The sequence below is a fragment of the Monodon monoceros genome, unplaced genomic scaffold, assembly GCF_005190385.1.
Source record: "Monodon monoceros isolate NGI ecotype Baffin Bay Population unplaced genomic scaffold, NGI_Narwhal_1 Super_Scaffold_16, whole genome shotgun sequence".
Classification (NCBI taxonomy): domain Eukaryota; kingdom Metazoa; phylum Chordata; class Mammalia; order Artiodactyla; family Monodontidae; genus Monodon; species Monodon monoceros.
In genome coordinates this window covers 23,640,032-23,663,720 of record NW_021703772.1, presented here as the reverse complement: position 1 = coordinate 23,663,720, position 23,689 = coordinate 23,640,032, and the positions used below count along the sequence as shown (strand labels likewise).

The following is a 23,689-nucleotide window of genomic DNA, read 5'->3' as shown; positions in this document are numbered from 1 at the left end:
AATTTGGGAAACTGCATAGTAGCAGTCAGTACTATAGGCCTTTTCATTAACAAGCATTAGATGATAAGCATGAGGATCCTGTGATGGAGAAATGGACTTTGCCAGGGTGTTACTAAACATTAAGAAGCACTATGTGGAATTTGAAAATTATATGCACTTTTATGAATGTGACAAGGACCCAATGTTTGAGTCTCTCATTTGTTCTACAAATCTTTGTATAAAGTGATATTTATCTGATAGAGAGTGGGAATCATGTTTATTATTGGTACATTGAGAAATAATTAAGTGTTACTTTTCTTTCAATTACACATGCACTATGCAATGTGTATTCTCATGTTTTGGTTGCAAATGTCGATTTTTTTCCTAAAATATTTTTATAAAGTATAAATTCTTGTAATTTCATTTTGATTGTGGAACAACTACATATCCTTATATATAAACCAAGCCCTTTTTGATTTTTTACTTTCATTTATCCTTACCATTTTGTTTGTTTCTTGCTTTTTATTTTATTTCTTTCATGAAGTGGTGCTTAGTAATGTTTTCCATGCTATCTGAGGTCTGCTCGTATTCCTAGAATTATCTACCAGAATCCTGGATTTCTCTCCTTACTGCTTTCTCCTTTCTTCCCTGTAGATATTACTATACAAATTCTCCTTATATGTAAAAGGGAACAAAATGTAGTGACCTTCACAGGGTTAATGACAGGATTTCATGAAATAATACGTGTAAATTGTTTAGACCAGCACCTGTTAGATAGTAAAACATCAATGAGGCATAAATGCTAATGATTATTATTTTAAATTATTATCATTATCAGGCTTTCACTCTTGGCTGTTGAAGAGGAAAATACAATAAAAGAGAATTCGAAGTGAAAATTTTTCTCTAATCTCAATGAGCTGTAGTTGTTGCCTTTTCTCCACATTTTGACTTCCAGATGCTGTGGGGCTCTAACTTGTAGCACCGTAGAGCGAGGACATGTAGTCTGGATACCCTAGTGTTAGAAGTTTTTAAAGTACTTTCATGTAGTACTAATTTATGCAGCATTCGGCTTTTATGTTATTGTGGGGATTATTTTGATGGTTTTCTTCCTTGAAACTGGTACTGAATAGGAAAAATTAGATCAGGAAAGAAACTAAATGTTAGCATATGCTTCCTTACTTTATAACATCAGGATTCTTTGAGAGTCTTGACATTGAAATCATCCACATATTTTTGTGTTCATCATCTTTTCTGTATTATAAATTAATGTTATAAATTAGAACATTTAGTCACTTAATTATGAGTTAATAATGATTATAACCATATTATTTGAAATCAGCTGGCTGTTTAGAAATACAGGGGGAAATTATGTATACCTGAACATGTTTATGTATATGGAAAGATGTGAAAAAGAAACAGACTTTTCCTGTCACTTTTCTTTTTCCCTCAGATGATTCCTTTATGTCCAGGAGAGTGTGGGGACCAATGTTACAACTGTAGTGGAATGTTACCCTGTTTTTTCTTTTCTTTTTTTCTCAACATTGTGAAGCACAGAGAATATTTTATTAATACAATATTCATTTAAAAATCTCTTTATTATACAGTTCTACTTGGGAAATTTTGTCATTGCTTAGCATTATCTCCTTTGACTCCCTTCAACTTTTGTTTATAAACACATGAAATCTCATGATAACAGGAATTTAGATATAATGTTACTGGAGATTGGCTCACATGCTTTTCAACTGCTCGCAATGCTGTTTCACTAACCTTGCAGCAATGCCACCCTGCGTTTTTGGGGAATGAATTTGAGACTTCATTTAAAACATTTTAGTATGATTTTAATATTATTAGTTTAATACTTCAAAAAATACGTGTATAATGAATTTGGCTTTCTTATTTTTTTGGTTATAATATTTCTTACAAACAGTATAAACATTAAGAGTAAACTGTATTATCTTATAGTTGTTCCGAATTGTGAAAAGGAAAATGCACCAGAAGGTCCTACTCAGAAAGGTCTTCGTGAAGCCAGAGAACAAAGCAAACGTAAAACAAAGATGAAAGTTAATACAAAGGTATGATATTTTTGTTTCCATTAATTCATACTTAACTCTCAGATATTCAGATTCACGGACTCGTATCATTATTTTATTGGAAAAGTAATTTAGAAGTTATGTATTCCAAACCACTTGGTCTATAGATAGAAAATGGAGGTTCTTAAATATTACTAGTAACTAGTTAATTGAGGGACACACATTTATTAGTGGCAGAGACAGCTCAGTGAATCACTCTGCCACTTACTCAAACTTAATCATGGCCATTTCTGCTCACCTGCTCACTCTTCTGCTTAAAATTACCTTTGTCCAAAAGAAATAACTATCAGATCATCCCTTATTTATTTTCTCATACTATAACTTCAAACTTTCATTAGTCTTTTCAAAAAGAAGAATGGAAAGAATTATACCCCATTTAAGAATCTCTTTATATCTGAGCGCCTTTGCTGTGCATCAGGATGAGAGTTAAAATCTTCCGTGATTACAGAAAAATGGTATTAAAAATGTCTGGTCTGGGGCTTCCCTGGTGGCGCAGTGGTTGAGAGTCCACCTGCCGATGCAGGGGACACAGGTTCGTGCCCCGGTCCAGGAAGATCCCACATGCCGTGGAGCGGCTGGGCCCATGAGCCATGGCCGCTGAGCCTGTGCGTCCGGAGCCTGTGCTCCGCAACGAGAGAGGCCACAACAGTGAGAGGCCCGTGTACTGCAAAAAAAATGTCTGGTCAAAGAGATAAAAAATGAAGAAAGAAAATTACACAAAACCTATGAAGGGTTTAGTTTCTTGTCATGAAAACTGCATAAAAGTTTAGCTGAGGTAATGAATGTTTTTATAAATACCTTTGAGTTCTAAAATATCTGACATTTATTTAAAAATGAAAGCATTTACAAATATAACTTTTTAGTGTAGTAATGCTATAAGAACAACAGATTTTTATGAATTCAAATAATCATTTACTTAGCTAATATCTATAACATTTTTCTTCCTCAAAGGTATGAATTGGAATCTAGTATCATATATAATATTTGAATAAAATACAGACTAAATGCTTTTAGGTTATACTAAGGCTTTGATAATCACTTTCTAGTGATATTTAGACTACTATTTTACTGTTCCTCTATCATCAATACTAATCTTTTAGGTTTATGGTATTTGAGGGAAATCCCCTCTTTTAGTCAGCCTGCCTCAGGTTCCCCATGTCTCCAAGGTCCCATCAGGACAGACCCTCTTTTGTCACCATAAAGCTTTCCCACTTCTCCGCCTGCCTGTAATTTGAGTCTCTGCCTAATGCAGTCAGTGGCAGTAGATGACTCCATTGCTGTCACTAAGTAGTGCTTGTTCTTGTTTGGATAATCTTTATTTATCTCCACAGAGGCTAGTAAGTCAGGGAGCAAATAAAAGACTCGCAATAATAAAGAAAATTCAGAGTTAAGGATTCTGGGTGTGATAGTGGTGGTTGTCATGAGAAACATTTTCATCTTCTGACGTGGCATAGGCATTCTTTTTCAGGTAGTAAGTCATACTTAGAAATGACTGTTTCAGGTCAGTAGTTAAATATATTCAGCTCTGTGTCATAATCAAAATTCCAAACTTGCATGAGTTTCTTCTTCATTTAAGAATGTGTGAAGGGTGACTGTGGGCTGTCTGTAAGTGGGTGACAGGATCAGCTGCCAGGGACATTGGAACAGAGCAGGCAGGAAGGCTGGGCAGGCCATAGCCCCAACAGTGGCCAAATAAATAGAGAAATTTTGGAACTTTGGGATTAAAGCATAGTATATTTGACAGAGGCTGCCTTTCCTTTCCCACACCCCACCCTCACATCCTACCATTCTCTCCTATGGTATGGTGCCAGATCTCATGTGTGTCAGGGGCAGGGGTGCTCTAATGTCATTCCAAGCTTTGCTCTTGTCTTCAATCCCAACATGAAAGTGTGTATCTCTCAAGATAGTTTGCCTCCTTTCATTAGCAATCAATTCTTGGGTTTTAGTCTACATATAAAAGTTTTATCGTGTGTCGTCTGTATAAAAGTGAAGAAAAAATAGGGTAGGAGGAATGTTTTATTCACTTTTGCAATTTTAAAATCAGTTATTTAATGAATTTTTCTGACGTTTTGCCTTTTCATTCAGGCAAAGTCAGGAAATCATTTTGGGTTTAAGTCAGATAAAACTAGTTTAGATCGTTTGAACAAAATAACCTTAATACATGGAATTGATTACATAGGCGACAGAAGAGCTAAGATGTCATCTAGGGGACAGGAAGACAACTCAGAGATTGTCAATGGCAGGAGGCACAGTGGGAGAGCATTGTTACCAGCCTCGAGGAACTGGGTCCATCAGGTAGGAGGACTGTGAAGGAGGAGGCTGTCTTGTAGGAGCTGGAGATAAGCGAGGGATGCAGGGCATGGGGGGAGGAACTTCTAACACACAATAACAGGGGAGGGATTAGAAAAAAGCTCATTAATTAATATGTATGTGACAGAAATATTTATAGCTGAATAGTTTATTTCCAGCCATGACATATACTTGATATACTTCTTCCTTCTTTTAGTTCTCATTCAGGGTTTGTGTTTTGCTTAGCCAGTGCTCATTGGAGTTCTTTATGTGGTGAGTGGACCCATATCTTTAATCCTGAAGGGTCTGAGTATTTAGTGGTCCTGCTATCTTGGATTGTTATAGTTTTCCATTGATATTTACTACTTAACATGCATGTACTAAGGGTGTGCCAGATTTTTTTCTGGGTTCCAGAAGGTCAAAAAGTACAAAACAGTCACAAAAATCTCTGAATCACTAGATGTCAGACTTAGTTTTAATCTGATGGTGCCTTCCCTCTGTGCCACAATAGACGCATCTTTCTCTTTTGAACTAAGCCATTGAATAGCAGAGCCTAAGGTTGCTGGCACAGGAGGCAAACTCTTTGCAGGTTGGTTATGAGATGTAATAATTAGAGGGGCTACATCTGTTGCTGTGAACCTTTGGTTTCCGTGACTGTGTGAGAACAACACTGGTGGTGTTTCTAAACTAACACTGCAGCTGATTTTTTAATAAGCTATTCTGCTATTCCATCAGGCCATCTGTTTCTGCGGGATGGCCTATCATTAATTCTGTGGGTGTTAGCCCATAACCATATTTCTTTTACTGTAAAATGCATACTTTGGTCATAAGCATGAATTGTATTTCATGACAATGTATAAGGGAATTTCTAAGTATTTGGATTGTGGTGCACTCAGAGCAGTGAAAGCAAATATCCCATCTGAAATAGTAGTTGCCATTGTAGACCACACCTTACTAATTTTACAGTAATCCACAGTCATTTTGTGAGATCCATCAATTTTCTGCAAAGGCTGAACTGGTAATTAATGAGGATGCGATGGGTATCTATCCTCTATATCTTTCCACTACTTTATTGTGGCACACATTTCTGTAATTCCCACAGGACTGTGATTTGCTTTTAGTTTACTCTTTTGGTAGGTTAATTTCTAGGGCTTCTGCTTGATCCTTCCTACCATAGTAGCACTTACTTCACAAAACAGTGAGCCAATGAGGAGATTTTACTAATTGACTAGTATGTCTATTCCAGGTGTACAGTCAGAAACTGAGGAAGTAACCAGGGAACGAGTCCACAAACCCACTGGGTTTACTGCGAAACAGACTGGAGCCAAAATACCATTTATCATGAGGCTATCATAACCTCCTAGTCTGACTATTGGATGGTGTTTTTATGTTTCCAGTAAAGGGAATGCACTCAAAGTTAATATCTAATTATCTCTGAAAGGTCTGAGGTAAAAGAATTGCCCTTGTAAATGGCTACTGTCCCTTCAGGGAAGACTTGGAAGGTGATTTAGAGTCATGTTTTTGTTTTCCTAAGTGAACCTTGCATGCTATGATGAATACATATTTGTCCAGTGAAAACAGATCAGTAACCCCTCCAAAATGAGAGAGGTTCAAAATAATGTCTGCCACCAGGTGGCAGGCTGGCTTCGCATGGTGAGGTGCCATAGCAAGGGTTACACGTTGGCTTCTGCTGTTGGCAAGCTGGACATTTAAAAGCACTGAGTGGTGGCCAATAAATTTTGCTTAGGGAAAGTCCTTGTTACTGAGCCTGTGCATAGTCTTCATACTTGAAGACTTCATAGCTTATCAGGCCAGAGCAGTAGGGGGTCCTCTTTGGCAGAATTATAATCCAGTGACTGTCCATTGGTAGCAGAGATGGCATATCATGCAAGCCCATCTAGAAACTAGGCTAGATTTTTTTTTCTTTCTCCGTTACCTGGTCATTGTGAACTCACAAAGCCATAGGTATAGTAGGACATATGGCATTGAAACGAGAGTGGAAATTTGGGATTTTAAGCTGCCAGCTCATGTAATTTACTTGTACCTTTCTGAAGTGCTCAAGCACAATTTCAATTATAATTATTCCTTTTTAAGATGAACTGGGATTTTTTGCATGTCCAGAATCATGGCTTTGAGGACATACAGCATTCCTAGTTCATGAAAAATAACTCAGGTCGTAAGTCCTTAGACTCTATCAGAGCTCAGGAGCATACTGGGATCTGACTCCTTTTAAAGGAGAACTGATAGGAATAGTGATCAACAGAGATGAGCATGCCTTTTCTCTAGAAGTCTAGAAGTCAGTACTGCAGTTCTGCTGGAGCTGTTTATAGTCTTTCTTACAGCATCCTTATTTTCCACAGATAATTTGAGCACCATTGGATCTGCTGGGCTATAAGACTGAAGGGGCAGGTAGGATATCTTGTATCATACCCTGGACCTGTTGCAAAACTTTTCTTGGTCCAGACATCATTTAAACTATGTTCTTTGTTCAAGATGGAGGATACAATAAGCAGCAGCTTGCCTTTTGTTTAGAAGCATTAACTCAACATGCTCTAGTCAGAATTTTCTTGGTGTTTATTTCTTCTCTGGCACACATGTGTCTTATTAAGACGTCTAGGGTACTTGCCACTTCTTGCTCACCAGACCCATTTAGGGTGATTTCATTTATATAGTGGAAAGTATAAGATGATCAGGATTACTATAATTTGATGGTGAATAGAGAAATTTACATGGCCCTGAGGGAAAGGAGTTACGTTTACTTCTCTTTGCCATGTAGAGGTAGGGGATTATATGGGAATATAATGGTAACCGCCACATCGACATCCTTTGGCAAATTTCTGCCAACACTCCCCCTGCCCTGCCTCAGTTTGCAATATTATTTTTGGTTATATTGATCAGAGAAGGGAGCAGTTTCAGAGCCATTCACTTGGCATTTCCAACTACAGCAACCTTTATTCCATAGGTCAAGAACTAATGATGGAGTTCTGACAGTTACCATGTATGTTCTTGCAAATTACTTATTTGGAGACTAAGGAAATGACAAGCAGGTGGGTTCATGGTTCCTATCTCAGGAGCCAGACCTGGGCCAATACTTTATTACCTGGTCTCCATATTCCTCAGTGCTAATGGGGGGCATCATAACACTGTACATTCTTGAGTATCAATACCATGCTAGACCCTATTTCAACAATTTCAAATGTGTGGGGTATTCCTTCTTCTTCTGTGTGTGTAGCTGTCTGAGTAAATTATCATATATACTTGCTTTTGTGTTGTAGGATCCTTCTTCCTAGAGGCCTGGCCAAAAGGTTCAGTGTGTAAAAACTGGCTCGGGTCTGGAAATCAGGCAAGAGATTGTGGCTTTTTATGGGATGGCTGCCTTCAGCATCTTGATAATCAATCCTCAATTTCTTCTTGTTATACAGACTGAGCATTACCCTTGTTGGATTCCCATATTTCCCAAGCATTACCCTTGCTGGCCTGTAAGGATGTTGATTCTATTAATTATCTCCCTAGCTATCTCTGGATCAGGCTCTCGCATAGCTACTCTGATCTTTTCCATAATTGTGCCCACCTTGCTTTTGATATTTACGTGCTCCCATCGGACCTTTCTTTTCACGGGCTCCTGTCATTCCCATTGGTTTCAGGGACCCTGGTTCTCTAATAACATCTACCATCATCCTAGAGGAGAGCCACAACTGAGTTTCTCAGTGATGTTGCTGCCCCCCTCTCCAGCACAATCTTTGATGCTTTCATAGTTGCTGTAGCCTCTGGACATCCTGTGGTTATCTCATGGGTTTTTCAGCCTTGAATAGTATGCCCACTGTCACATGCTCATTTATCTGAGTCTTTTGATGCTTTTTTCCACTATTTTTCATGGTAGATTTGGCATTTCTACTTTATTTAGCTAGGCCATCACTTTTTTGAAGCTTTTAGGAGCCCTCCTAGCATCTTACTAACACCAGCGTCTTTCCCAGGGGGCTAAATGCTATGTCAGAGGAGAGTAGTCCCATATTTATAAATTCTCCCTTGTCCAACTTTATGTTCTAGCTCCTTTGCCTCAACAGCCTCAGAATATAGGCCTACATGTACTCTCTTGGCACTCATAGGTACATGTTGGCTAATTCCTACAATTCCTTTGGGAGTAGTTCTTTTTCTGTCTAAACAGAGTCAGTACTTCCCTGGCTAGGTTATATTGTAAATTAAATGGATTTTGGTCAGTTGTCCAGTGATGAGGTGGGGAATATATTGTAAGAGGGGTATGAGCTATCTTGCAAGGCAGAGGAGTGAATTGCTTTTGGTCAAGGGAGGCATGCTAGCCTTTAACAGGGAGGATCAGGTCACTTTTTAGGTTTACAGAATAAAGGGAAATCTGAAGACAAGATTTTCAAGTGCCTTGTCTCAGATTTCTCTGTACCATCTCTATCTACTCTGTATATTTCCTCATGATTTTCTATCAAGCTATGTTCTTGTTGTCAAAATAAAACATTAAAAAAGAAAATATTTCATAAATACTATAGATGACTCAAATTAACTTGAGTTTTATTCTATAACTCTTTTTTGGAACTGAGAATACATTAATTTTCTCCACTAAATCCATGTAATAGAGTTGCTATTCCTAAAATGACTTTTCTAATTCCATAATATATTTTCAAGTATAACGTCTTTGCTGATGACTTTCAAACCTACATATTGCCATACTCAGCTTTTATAATAATTTCCATTTTGATATAGTACCATTACCTCAAAATTAACATGACAATTCACAAATCATCATATTTCATAAATAGGCTAATTTCTTCATTTTTAAAATGCCTTTTAATAGTGTCTGCATTCTACTAATTCAGTCAGTTGAAAAATATGACATTATCATCTTTGATCCTATCCTTCCAGTGTCTCCCAAGCTCCCATTGATGCCGTTTTTACATTAATTGGCAGCTTCTGCACTTTAAAAAAATAAATTTATTTATTTTATTTATTTGTTTTTGGCTGTACTGAGTCTTTGTTGCTACGTGCGGGCTTTCTCTACTTGCGGCGAGCGGGGCCTACTCTTCATTGTGGTGCGCGGGCTTCTCATTGCGGTGGTTTCTCTTGTTGTGGAGCACGGGCTCTAGGTGCATGGGCTTCAGTAGTTGTGGCTCGTGGGCTCAGTATTTGTGGCTCGCGGGCTTAGCTGCTCCAAAGCATGTGGATCTTCCCAGACCAGGGATCAAACCTGTGTCCCCTGCATTGGCAGGTGGATTCTTAACCACTGCGCCATCAGGGAAGCCCAGGTTCTGCATTTTTAAATGGAGGTGGGGGTGGTGAAGGGAGATTTAGGGGTTCAAAATCTGATTGTAAAGGGTCTAAGCTTCATTCGCAGAGCAAATTTACTTAAATTAATGTTTATTTTGGTTGGATTTGGGGGATCTGGTAGAGGTTATAGGGGACTTTCAAAAACCACCTTCAAACCACCTATTGTTCTACTCCTTTTTCCTTTTAATTATGACTCCCACCCTTCTAAGGCTGGTCTCTGTGGACTACCTTAGCTGCTTCCTAGACTGTTCTCCAGTAGTCCATTCCGTGTGGTATTGAATAATTCTTCCTTAAATGTGCCTTTGTAAACTGGATTAATCCTCCTTAGACAATTGTATATCTTTACTTCTCAAGCCAGTTAGCTATCTGGCTTCCTGATATTCCATGTTAATTTCTCTGTATTTTTCTATAACATTTGAGATTGTACTCTAAAGTAAATTCTTACGGTTTAAACTATTTTTTTTTGAATTAAGGAAACGAATTGTGTTAATAGTGGAAAAGTGGTTTTTCTTCTCTCTTTAAGCCAATCAGTGAGTTACTAAAATAGTCAACGTGTTAGTTTTTGTGAAGATAACTATACTTTATAACATACTTTCTTTCTATCTGTGAAATATATTTTACTCTAAAAGAAATAAGAATCATTATGCAGTTAATTGAATGTCTTTTGCAATCACATAAGTCACAGTTAAGAGAAAGAAATTACTACTTTAATGAGACTTTGAATAATTATGCAGGTGAAACTTTAAATGTATCAACATATTTATTAAAGAGAAGTGAAATAGAAGAATTCCATATAGATTTGAATAGTTTTAAAAGGTAATATTAGATGTAGAATGTATTTTTTCATTGTAGAGGGAAAAAAAGAGAATCACATGGAATCCACTGTAGTTCAAATATGTTGCTTTAATTACGTGCTGAAGAGTTAAATTTGGAGCTAGATTACAATTTTTGTATGTTAAAAATCTACCACACACTTTGTGTCCTGACCTGTGTACTCAGTGATGATTCAGGAAAAGTGATAAAACACACACACACACACACACACACACACACACAAACAAACACAAAACATACCACTGAAAGTATTTCAAGAAATCGGGGAAAATATTAGGAAAGATAAGGGACTGCTAACTGTCCCTTCCATCCTTTTGCTGCCTGATTTATTTCTTAACCTCTTTGGGGTTGGAGTATAGACATGCTCTTTTAAATGAAAAAATCCTATCTAGATTGTTATGCTTCTATCTGAACACAGATTAATATTTTAATACCCCTTATATGTTTTTGTTGGAAACCATGCTTTAAAGTATTGTAAAAATATTATCAAGAAAACATTAATAATTTTTATCCAAATGGGTAAGAACAGAGGACAAGCTGGGAAGGATATATAAACATTGCAATATGTACAACAAAATTTACACAATATTTTATATCTTAAATATTTAAAAATCAAATTTAGAAATAGATACCTGTTACATTTTGGGAAATATTCATGTTTTCTTTATATTTAAATAGAATTTAAGAATCTTACTAAAGGAACAATTAAAAAGCCTATACTAAAATTTGTAGATTACTTACGCAGCCAAAAGCTGGTTTAGCAACAACTATTCACAGCTTATAAGGAAAACTTTAGCTAAATTTTAGATATTTCCCTAAAAATAGCTTTTAATTACAGTTAATAATTTAAGTCACATTATTTTTTAATCATTTAATTTTGTTCATTAATCAATAATACATGTAATATAAGAATGGCTTTTCAAAACCTAGCTTATACTACCAATATAGTTATTAAAATAACTACTTTCTCATAAGCTATGGATGAGTTTTCATATGCTATTGATTAGTTTTTATACTTGTCCATTTATCCTGACTTCTTTTAGGTCTTAGAAATTGTGCATGTATATATGTGTATCTCTATATATCACATATATGTTTTGTTAAGGGAGAAAATTACTTTTTATCCTTAATTTAATACTTTTATAACTTATTCTTGTATGAGTTAACTATCACAATCCATTTTTTTCCTTCAGCATAGCGTCTGTTTAGCATGTACTTTGTCAGAAACTGTTTTAGAGTTTGAATTATTTGGAAGCCTAGTCTGTATGTGAAACCCAGGTCTACCACTTATTACTTGTACAAACCTGGGCAAATTACTTGACTTATATGCTTCCATCTTTATAAATTGGGAAGAATAATATGTGCATCAACAGGTGTTTGTCATGATTCAATGAAATAACATATGTAATATATCTACCACAGTGCCTGTTACAGAATTGATATGAATTAAAGGATAGTGTTCCTGTAGAAAAGGGTATTTACCAGAAGATAAATAATACTTAATTGCTAATACTATTTTATTCTTTTGTGTTAAACATGATATGGGTAACACTGAATAGAAGTCTGTTAAGACTTCTAGATTCATTACTTTTTTAACCATTTTTGTCATTTTATTATATAATGGCCTGAATGATTTAGCAATAGCTTTCTTTGATTGTAGGTATGGTTTCCCTGATTCAGATTTTATCCACACTGAGATATGGACATTAGTGCATTAAGGTGGCTAATTCTGATCTTCTAATGTTTACATGTTTGCTGTTATATGTGTGAAAGTGCTACTATGCTTATAAAAATTGTACACAACTCTCAACTTCTTTAGGTGCTATTTTATATTTTGATTCACTTAATGAAAACATGGAATCTTATTTAATATCTTTGCCATGATATCTGTTGGTGTTTATATGAAATAGATTATAGTTTAAATATAATGATATGAAAATGTAAAGAGGAGAGAAAGGTCCCTTCAACTCTGATATGTCAGTGTATGTCATCATGTTGTGTTTTGCCACACTGGCCATGGTAATGGTGCACTTCAAAAGCAATTAAACACACTTACATGCTGATACCTTGCCTTATTAGAGCGAGTTTAGTCGCATTTTGTATTGTATTCTTGAATATTGCTAAGCAGTTATTACTGCTTTTGCCTGAAGTATTGTGATTCTGGCACCAACCAAGGATCTGGTTGACATTTGGCCAATAATTATGAATATTACATTAAAATGTTAAATCATTCTATTTACCAGACATAAAGTTGAAAAAAAGGAAATTAGTTTTGTATTATTTTTAGAGTTTAGAAATATGGAATGCATTAAAAAGTCTAAAACCGTGCACAAATAGAAATTTTAATGCCTATAATTTGATATGTTTTGTTTAATGTTTTTGTGTTTTGTTTAATGTTTTAATAATTTTGAATGTTTTTAATAGTTGAAATAATTCATTAAACATCCCTAAGGAAATATATTAATCAAAATATTTATTCATAATATCGTGCCATGTTAAATGTGTAAGGATTAAGTCAACTTGTTTATAATTCTGATCTGAGTAGAAAATCAAATAAATGGAAATACATTATTACACTAAATATATTCTGCTTTACATAAAAAGGAGTAAATTTTAATCAGAATGATAGTAATTAAGAAATACTAATTATTCTCAGGTTTTTAACTCTCCTATTTATTTTGAATTATGTGTAAGCATGAAGGATTTAGAAAATACAAAAATGAGATTGCAATGAAAAAAATGCTTAGGTTTTTACATTTTCAAAACTTCAGTCAATATCAGTATCTACAGTTTAAAATATAAATGTGTTCAAGTAATATTTCCTTAATCTAATATACTATATTTGACTATAATATATGAATTATATATTATATGTATTTACATATATATATATAAATAACATAAATGCAAGTTATAGACTATGTATCTAGTCTTATACAACTTGCTTTTTCATTTTGGTGTTTTATTTCTAAGATTCTTCCACATTCTTATATGAGGCTTGTAATTCATTTCACACTATTTACTTTTCTCTTCTGTTATTAATGGATGTTCAAGTTGTTTTCAAAATCCTGGTCCAATAAACATGCTGCCATGAATATTCTTGTACACACCTCCAGGTGCACATATGCAAAGTTTTCTGTAGGATATTAATCTAGGAGTGGAATTGCTGGAGAGATGAGGATTTAACTAGATGATGTCGTATTCTTTTTGAAATTAGTTGGACATGTCTACAAACCCATACATAGAATTCCTCTTACTCTGTGTCCTTTCCAACACTTGGTATTACCAGGGTTCTTTATTTTTGCCAATCTAATAAGTAAAATATGTTACCTCATGGGGTCTTAATTTTCATTTTTCTGATTAATAATTAAATTTAACAAGTTCCCTTTTGTTTACAGACATTTCATATGTTAGATTCTTTGAAATGTCAGTTCATATCTTTTGCCCATTTTTCTATTAGGTTCTTGATCTCTGAAGAATATTTGCAGTGTATTTTAGGTATTGATTCCTAGGTCCGTTGCATGATTGTAGAAATCTTGTCACACATGGTGACTTATATTTTCTATTTCTTTATAGTGTCTTTAATGAATAAAAGTTCTTCATTTTTTAATGTTTTACACCTTAAATATATATGGTTTTTATTTTTAAAAAAGTAACCCAGCTAAAAGTTCTTCATTTTAATGTAGGTAAATTTATCAATACTTTCTTTTATGGTAACACTTATTGTCACTTGCATAAGAGATCCTTTCCTATGCCAAAATCAGAATGCTTTGCTTGAATATTTTCTTTTAGTAATTTTGTTTATTATATTTCCTTTTACCAAATAATTTGTGGGTAATTCCTAAAAATATAGGTATTCTCTTACATACACACAATATGATATTTATTTTTTTATCTTATTTTTTAAACATCTTTATTGGAGTATAATGGCATTAAATGGTGTGTTAGTTTATGCTGTATAACGAAGTGTACCAGCTATACATATATCCCCATATCTCTTCCCTCCCTCCCTATCCCACCCCTTTAGGTGGACACAGGGCACCTAACTGATCTCCCTGTGCTATGTGGCTGATTCCCACTAGCTATCTATTTTACATTTGGTAGTGTATATATGTCCATGCCACTCTCTCATTTCATCCCAGCTTACCCTACCCTCTCCCCATGTCCTCAAGTCCATTCTCTATGTCTGCATCTTTATTCCTGTCCTGCCCCTAGGTTCTTCAGAACCACTTTTTCTTTTCTTTTGGATTCCATATATATGTGTTAGCTTACGGTATTGGTTTTTCTCTTTCTGACTTACTTCCCTCTATATGACAGACTCTAGGTCCATCCACCTCATTACAAATAACTCAATTTTGTTTCGTTTTATGGCTGAGTAATATTCCATTGTATATATGTGCCACATCTTCTTTATCCATTCATCTCTTGATGCACACTTAGGTTGCTTCCATGTCCTGGCTATTGTAAATAGAGCTGCAATGAACATTGTGGTACATGAATTTTGAATTATGGTTTTCTCAGGGTACATGCCCAGTGGTGGGATTGCTGGGTCGTATGGTAGTACTATTTTTATTTTTTTAAGGAACCTCCATACTGTTCTCCATAGTGGCTATATTAATTTACATTCCCACCAACAGTGCAAGAGGGTTCCCTTTTCTCCACACCCTCTCCAGCATTTATGGTTTGTAGGTTTTTTTGATGATGGCCATTCTGACTGGTATGAGGTGATACCTCATTGAAGTTTTGATTTACATCATTCTCTAATGATTACTGATGTTGAGCATCCTTTCACGTGTTTGTTGGCAATCTGTATAACTTCTTTGGAGAAATGTCTATTTAGGTCTTCTGCCCATTTTTCGATTGGGTTGTTTGTTTTTTTGATACTGAGCTGCATGAGCTGCTTGTAAATTTTGGAGATTAATCCTTTGTCAGCTGCTTCATTTGCAAATATTTTCTCCCATTCTGAGGATTGCCTTTTCGTCTTGTTTATGGTTTCCTTTGCTGTGCAAAAGCTTTTCAGTTTCATTAGGTCCCATTTGTTTATTTTTGTTTTTATTTCCATTTCTCTAGGAGGTGGGTCAAAAAGGATCTTGCGGTGATTTATGTCATAGAGCGTTCTGCCTGTGTTGTCCTCTAAGAGTTTTATAGTGTCTGGCCTTACAGTTAGGTCTTTAATCCATTTTGAGTTTATTTTTGTGTATGGTGTTAGGGAGTGTTCTAACTTCATTCTTTTACATGTAGCTGTCAGGTTTTCCCAGCACCACTTATTGAAGAGGCTGTCTCCTTCAGTTTGTTAATATGGTGTATCACATTGATTGATTTGCGTATATTGAAGAATCCTTGCATTCCTGGAATAAACCCCACTTGATCATGGTGTATGATCCTTTTAATGTGCTTTTGGATTCTGTTTGCTAGTATTTTGTTGAGGATATTTGAATCTGTGTTCATCAGTGAAATTGGCCTGTAGTTTTCTATTTTTGTGACATTTTTGTCTGGTTTTGGTATCAGGGTGATGGTGGCCTCGTAGAATAAGTTTAGGAGTGTTCCTCCCTTTGCCATATTTTGGAGGAGTTTGAGAAGGATAGGTGTTAGCTCTTCTCTAAATGTTTGATAGAATTCAGTTGTGAAGCCATCTGGTCCTGGGCTTTTGTTTGTTGGATAATTTTTACTCACAATTTCATTTTCAGTGCTTGTGATTGAACTGTTTATATTTTGTATTTTGTCCTGGTTCAGTCTTGGAAGTTGTGCTTTTCTAAGAATTTGTCCATTTCTTCCAGTTTGTTCATTTTATTGGCATAGATTTGCTTGTAGTAATGTCTCATTATCCGTTGTATTTCTGCAGTGTCAGTGATTACTTCTCCTTTTCCGTTTCAAATTCTACAGATTTGGGTCTTCTCCCTTTTTTTCTTGATGAGTCTGGCTAATGGTTTATCATTATTTTTTATCTTCTCAAAGAACCAGCTTTTAGTTTTATTGATCTTTGCTATCGTTTCCTTCATTTCTTTTTCATTTATTTCTGATGTGACCTTTATGATTTCTTTCCTTCTGCTAACTTTGGAGTTTTTTTGTTCTTCTTTCTCTAGTTGCTTTAGGTGTAAGGTTAGGTTGTTTATTTGAGATGTTTCTTGTTTTTTGAGGTAGGATTGTATTGCTATAAACTTCCCTCTTAGAACTGCTTTTGCTGCATCCCATAGGTTTTGGGTTGTCATATTTTCATTGTCATTTGTTTCTAGGTATTTTTTGATTTCCTCTTTGATTTCTTCAGTGATCTCTTGGTTATTAAGTAGTGTCTTGTTTAACCTCCATGTGTTTGTATTTTTTACAGATTTTTTCCTGTAATTGATAATCTAGTCTCATAGCATTGTGGTCAGAAAAGATACTTGATAGAATTTCAATTTTCTTAAATTTACTAAAGCTTGATTTGTGATCCAAGATATGATCTATCCTGGAGAATGTTACATGAACTCTTGAGAAGAAAGTGTATTCTGTTGTTTTTGGATGGAATGTCCTATAAATATCAATTAAGTCCATCTTGTTTAATGTATCATTTAAAGCTTGTGTTTCTTTATTTATTTTCATTTTGGATGAGCTGTCCCTTGATGAAAGTGGGGTGTTAAAGTCCCCTACTATGATTGTGTTACTGTCGATTTCCCCTTTTATGGCTGTTAGCTTTTGCCTTATGCCTTGAGGTGCTCTTATGTGGGGTACATAAATATTTACAATTGTTATATCTTCTTCTTGGATTGTTCCCTTGATCATTATGTAGTGTCCTTCTTTGTCTCGTGTAATAGTCTTTATTTTAAAGTCTACTTTGTCTGATATGAGAATTGCTACTCCAGCTTTTTTTGATTTCCGTTTGCATGGAATATCTTTTTCCATCCCCTCACTTTCAGTCTGTATGTGTCCCTAGGTCTGAAGTGGGTCTCTTGTAGACAGTGTATATGTGGGTCTTATTTTTGTATCCATTCAGCCAGTCCATGTCCTTTGGTTGGAGCATTTAATCCACTCGCATTTAAGGTAGCTATTGATATGTATGTTCTTATTACCATTTTCTTAATTGTTTTGGGTTTGTTATTGTAGGTCTTTTCCTTCTCTTGTGTTTGCTGCCTAGAGAAGTTCCTTTAGCATTTGTTGTAAAACTGGTTTGGTGGTGCTGAATTCTCTTACCTTTTGCTTGTCTGTAAAGGTTTTAATTTCTCCATCAAATCTCAATGAGATCCTTGCTGGGTAATCTTGGTTGTAGGTTTTTCCCTTTCATCACTTATAATATGTCCTGCCACTCCCTCCTGGCTTACAGAGTTTCTGCTGAAAGATCAGCTGTTTACTGTATGGGGATTCCCTTGTATGTTATTTGTTGTTTTTCCCTTGCTGCTTTTAATATTTTGTCTTTAATTTTTGAAAGTTTAATTAATATGTGTCTTGGCATGTTTCTCCTTGGATTTATCCTGTATGGGACTCTCTGTGCTTCCTGGAGTTCATTGACTATTTCCTTTTCCGTATTAGGGAAGTTTTCAGCTATAATCTCCTCAAATGTTTTCTCAGTCCCTTTCATTTTCTCTTCTTCTGAGACCCCTGTAGTCTGAATTTTGGTGCATTTAATATTGTCCTAGAGGTCTCTGAGACTGTCCTCAGTTCTTTTCATTCTTTTTTCTTCATTCTGCTCTGCAGTAGTTATTCCCAGTATTTTATCTTTTAGGTCACTTGTCTGTTTTTCTGACTCATTTAGTCTGCTATTGATTCTGTCTAGAGAAGTTTTAATTGCATTTATTGTGTTGTTCATCATTGTTTGTTTGCTCTTTAGTTCTTCTAGCTTCTTGTGAAACGTTTTTTGTATTTTCTCCATTCTGTTCCCAAGAATTTGGATCATCTTTACTATCATTACTCTGAATTCTTTTTCAGGTAGACTTCTTATTTCCCTTTAATTTTTTTGGTCTGGTGGGTTTTTACATTGCTTCTTCATCTGCTGTGTGTGTTTCTGTGTCTTCTCATTTTGCTTTTCTTACTGTGTTCGGGATCTCCTTTTTGCAGACTGCCGTTTCATAGTTCCTGTTGTTTTTGATGTCTGCCTCCCGTGGCTAAGGTTGGTTGCTGGGTTGGGTAGGCTTCCTGGTGGAGGGGACTGGTGCCTCTGTTCTGGTGGTTGAGGTTGTATCTTGTCTTTCTGGTGGGCAGGACCACATCCGGTGGTGTGTTTTGGGGTGTCTGTGACCTTATTATGATTTTAGACAGCCTCTCTGCTAATGGGTGGGGCTGTGTTCCTGTCTTGCTAGTTGTTTTGCATAGGGTATCCAGCAGTGTAGCTTTCTGGTTGCTGAGTGGAGCTGGGTCTTAGCATTGAGATAGAGATCTCTGGGAGAACTTTTGACATTTGATATTACGTGGAGCTGGGAGGTCTCTGGTGGACCAATATCCTGAACTCGGCTCTGCCACCTCAGAGGCACAGGCCTGACACCTGGCTGGGGCACCAAGACCCTGTCAACCACACGGCTCAGAAGAAAAGGCAGAAAAAACACAAAGAAAGAATGAAAAAATAAAATAAAGTTATTAAAATAAGAAATAGAAGAATTATTGAAAATAAAAAAAATTTAAAAAGTAATAAAAAAATAAAAAAGAAAGAAGAGAGCAACCAAACCAAAAAAGAAATCCACCAATGATAACAAGCACTAAAAACTATACAAAATGATAAAAAAACAGACAGGCGGAACCCTAGGACAAATGGTAAAAGTGAAGCTATACACACAAAATCACACAAAGAAGCATACACATACATGGGCACAAAAAAGAGAAAAAGGAAAAAATATGTAGTATAAAAAGAAAAGAAAAAAGCAACCCAATCAATAAACAAATCTACCAGTGGTAATAACCTATATATACTAAACAAAAATAAACTTAAAACCAAAAACAAATTAGACGCATAAAGCAAACCCCAAGTCTACAGTTCCTACCAGAATCCACCGCCTCAATTTTGGGATGATTTGTTGTCTATTCAGGTATTCCAGAGATGCAGGGTACATCAAGTTGATTGTGGAGATTTAATCCGCTGCTCCTGAGGCTGCTGGGAGATATTTCCCTTTCTCTTTGTTCGCACAGCTCCTTGGGTTTAGCTTTGGATTTGGCCCTGCTTCTGTGTGTAGGTCACCTGAGGTCTCTGTTCCCCACCCAGACAGGACGGGGTTAAAGTAGCAGCTGATTAGAGGACTCTGGCTCACTCAGGTCGGGGGGAGGGAGGAATATGGAATGCAGGACGAGCCTGAGGCGCAGGGGCAGGCATGACATTGCACCAGCCTGAGGTGTGCCGTGGTGTTCTCCCGGGGAAGTTGTCCCTGGATCATGGGACCCTGGCAGTGGCTGGCTGCAGAGGCTCCCGGTAGGGGAGGTATGGATAGTGACCTGTGCTTGCACACAGGATTCTTGGTGGCTGCAGCAGCAGCCTTAGCATCTCATGCCGTTCTCTGGTGTCTGTGCTTGTAGCCGTGGCTCATGCCCGTCTCTGGACCTCGTTTAGGCTGTGTTCTGAATCCCCTCTCCTTGTGCACCCCGAAACAATGGTCTCTGCCTCTTAGGCAGTTCCAGAGTTTTTCCCAGACTCCCTCCCAGCTAGCTGTGGCGCACTAGCCCCCTGCAGGCTGTGTTCACACAGCCAACCCTAGTCTTCTCCCTGGGATCTCACCTCTGAAGCCCCAGCCTCAGCTCCCAGCCCCCAACCACCCTGGCAGGTGAGCAGACCAGCCTCTCAGGCTGGTGAGTGCTGGTCGGCACCGATCCTCTGTACAGGAATCTCTCCGCTTTGCCCTCCGCACCCCTGTTGCTGTGCTCTCGTCCGTGGCTATGAAGCTTCTCCCCTGCCCTCATCTCCGCCAATGAAGGGGCTTCCTCATGTGGTGAAAGGTTCCCTCCTTCACAGCTCCCTCCCAGAGGTGCAGGTCCTGTCCCTATTCTTTTGTGTCTGTGTTTTCTTTTTTCTTTTCCCCTACCCAGGTACTTGGGAGTTTCTCACCTTTTGGGAAGTCTGAGGTCTTCTGCCAGCAATTCAGTAGGTGTTCTGTAGGAGTTGTTCCACATGTAGGTGTATTTTTGATGTATTTGTGGGGAGGAAGGTGATCTCCACCTCTCACTCCTTTGCCATCTTGAAGGTCCCTCTCCTGATATTTAAATCAAGCAATTAACATTGATACAGTACTATTTAATCTATAGAAATTATTTAAATTTTTCTGTGTTCTACTAATGTCTTTAATTTTTTTGAAACCAACCTTTTTATTTTGAGATAGTTGTAGATTCACATGCAGTTGTAAATAATAATTCAGCGAGATATTGTATATTCTCTATCTACTTTCCTTCAGTTGTAACATCTTGCAAAACTAAAGTACAATATCACAATCCCCAATTGACCTTGATCTAATCAAGGTGTAGAAGAGTTCCATCACTGCAAGCATCCCTAGTGTTGCTCTTTTATAGTCATGTCCACTTTTCTCTCTCTATTCCACTCCCTCTAATCCCTAACCATAGAAACCACTAATTTCTTTTCCAGCTGTATAATATTGTCATTTCAAGATTGTTATTTAAATGGAATCATACAGTATTTAACTTTGGAGTTGACTTTTGTACTCAGCATCATTCCCTTAAGATTCATCCAAGCTGTTGCATGGGTCAATAGTTATTTTTCTTCCTAAGTAGTTGTTAATCCTTTTTTAAATATTTGGTAGAATTCTCCAAAGACCATCTGGGCCAGAAGATTTCTTTTTTGGGGGCTTTTAAATTACAAATTTAATCTTTTTAATGATTATAGGGCTATTCAGATTATTTCATCTTAATTGAGTTTTGGTTGTGTTTTTTGAACTTGTTAAGTTTATGAGTATAAAGTTGTTCATAACATTCCATTGTTATACTTTTAATAACTGTATGATCTATGATGAGTTCCTCTATTCCAGTGTTTTGGACATTTGTTATTTGTATCTTTTGCCTTTTTATTTTTGTCAGTCTTGCTAGGTAGAATTTTATCAATTTTACTGACTTTTTAAAAAAATGAACTACCTTTTTGTTTTGTGATTTTCTGAATTGTTTTCTTATTTTCAATTTCATTGATTTCTGCTTTTATCTGTATTATTTCTTTTATTCTTCCTCCAGCTTTGAGTTTCTTGTGCTCCTTTTTGAGTTATAAACTTAAATTATTAATTTGAGACATTTCTTCTTTTGTAATATAAGCATATAGTGCTATAAATAGCCCTCTCAACACTGCTTTAGCTGCATACCCCATATCTTGATATATTATACTTTCATTTTCATTCAATTCTATGTATTTTTATTTTTATTTTCTTTGAGACTTGCTCTTTGACCTTTGGATTATTTACAAGTGTGTTGTTTAATTTCCATGTGTTTAAGAGATTTTCCTGTTGTCTTTGTGGTACTGATTTCTAGTTTGATTTGATTATGGTAAAAGAATACATTACCTTTTGTTTCCAGGTTAGGGGTCAGACATGAGTCACCTTCTGTTCAGTAGGGAGTGGTAAAATGTCCTACCACTATGCTCTTCCTTTCATCCTGGTATCTTGAACTATTAGTTTACATTCCTATTTCCCCCTTTCAGAGTTCTGCTTTTATTGTGCCTTGCGTTATTTCCATGGTTTATAGTTGTTCTTAGGGAAGAGGACGGGGAGAGTTAAGTCTACTCCATCTAGTCTCAATTGGATGTCTCATCATAAAAGTTTGCTTTCCAGTTGCAATATTGAAATTACCTTGAAATTGAAATTTTTATGTGGAGTGTAGTAGGAATCCAGTTTCACTTGGTTTCGCTCAGATAATTGCCTATTTCAGCACAATTTGTTATATGGTTCTTCTTTTTCCCAATGGTCTGCAAGTACCAGCTCTGTCATTTAACTGGTTTCTGTGTATACACTGGTTTGCTTTTGGACTCTTTTATGTTCCATTGGTGAATTTGTTTACTTCCTTGTCAGAACCATATTTTTTAAAATAAATTTGACATGTAACATTGTGTAAGTTTAAGGTAGACAAAGTGTTACTTGTGTTACTTTGATACATTTATATATTATAAGCTGATTGTCAGTATAATGATATTTATCACATTACATTATTATAGTACAATATTATTGTCTATATTCATTATACTGTACATTAGATCTCTATGGCTATTTACTACTCATTACAAGTTTGTATTCTCAACACCATTACTTTCACTCCACCCTCCATCCCCTGGTAACCACCAGTTTACTCCCTTTTTCAAAAAAGTTTTAACTTGTTTAGCTCCCACCTATAAGTGATATCATACAATACACTGTACTTTTAAATTATTATAGGTTTTAATAAGTTTGGGTATATCTTAGGGCGATTGCCTCAACCTTACTCTTGTTCTTCAGAAGTGTATTGCTATTCTGTAGTTCTCCATAAATTTGAGACTTTTATTAGCATAGCTTTGGTTTTATAGATTGATGTAGAGATAACTGACATAATTATGATATTGAGTGTTTCAAAGCATGAATGGACATGGTTTATCTCCCCATATATTTGGTTTTTAAAAAAGTGTCTTTCAAAACATTTTTATACTTTTTTCCATACAGATCTTATACATGTTTTTGTTAAATATAATTGTAAGTACCTAATAATTTTTGCTATTGTAAATGATATTTACAAGTAGTTAAAATAAATAACTTTTTCCTTCACTGGCCTTGAGGCCTCCAACAGAAATCAAGAGGGTGCCTGTGAGCTCAGTGCAAGATCAGCCCTCTGTCCAACTCCATGCCTCCATCATCAGGAGTGGAGAGGGAACTCTCAAACTTGGAATAAGATCACACCTCTTCAGGACATCTTTGGCAGGAGACAACAGAGTGCCCAAGCACTCAGAGTAAGACCACCCATCTACAGGACATCATACCTCTGTCAGCAGGAGCCAAAGGGGAGATTCTGAGCAACACCTGTTTCTGGCCTCTTCTCCCCCAGACCTCTTTCTTCAACACCCATACCCTTTATCCTGTACTTTTTAGTCTTCATAAGGAGCCTAGGGCTCCCAGTTCATCATATATTCCAGAGCTCTAATCCTCCCTAAGGCTCCTTATGTCACTTTTTCTGACCCAATCTCTTCTTCTCCTTTCCTGACTCTCAAATCTTTTTCTGTGTACCCTCTGGAACTTAAGATCATTGATTAGCAAAATCCTCTATATTTTTAACTTGTACTGTGAATGTTCCCTTCACCT

General features: G+C 36.2%; 1 protein-coding gene across 1 annotated transcript in view; it reads left to right on the top strand.

Annotated features, from left to right (window-relative positions):
- Window positions 1-23,689, top strand: part of SPAG16 (sperm associated antigen 16) — an 875,915-nt gene that overhangs the window by 56,388 nt on the left and 795,838 nt on the right. Inside the window, exon 9 of the mRNA XM_029225940.1 lies at window positions 1,942-2,051. Within this exon, the coding sequence (XP_029081773.1) occupies window positions 1,942-2,051 (110 nt within the window). The remainder of the gene's footprint in view (window positions 1-1,941; window positions 2,052-23,689) is intronic.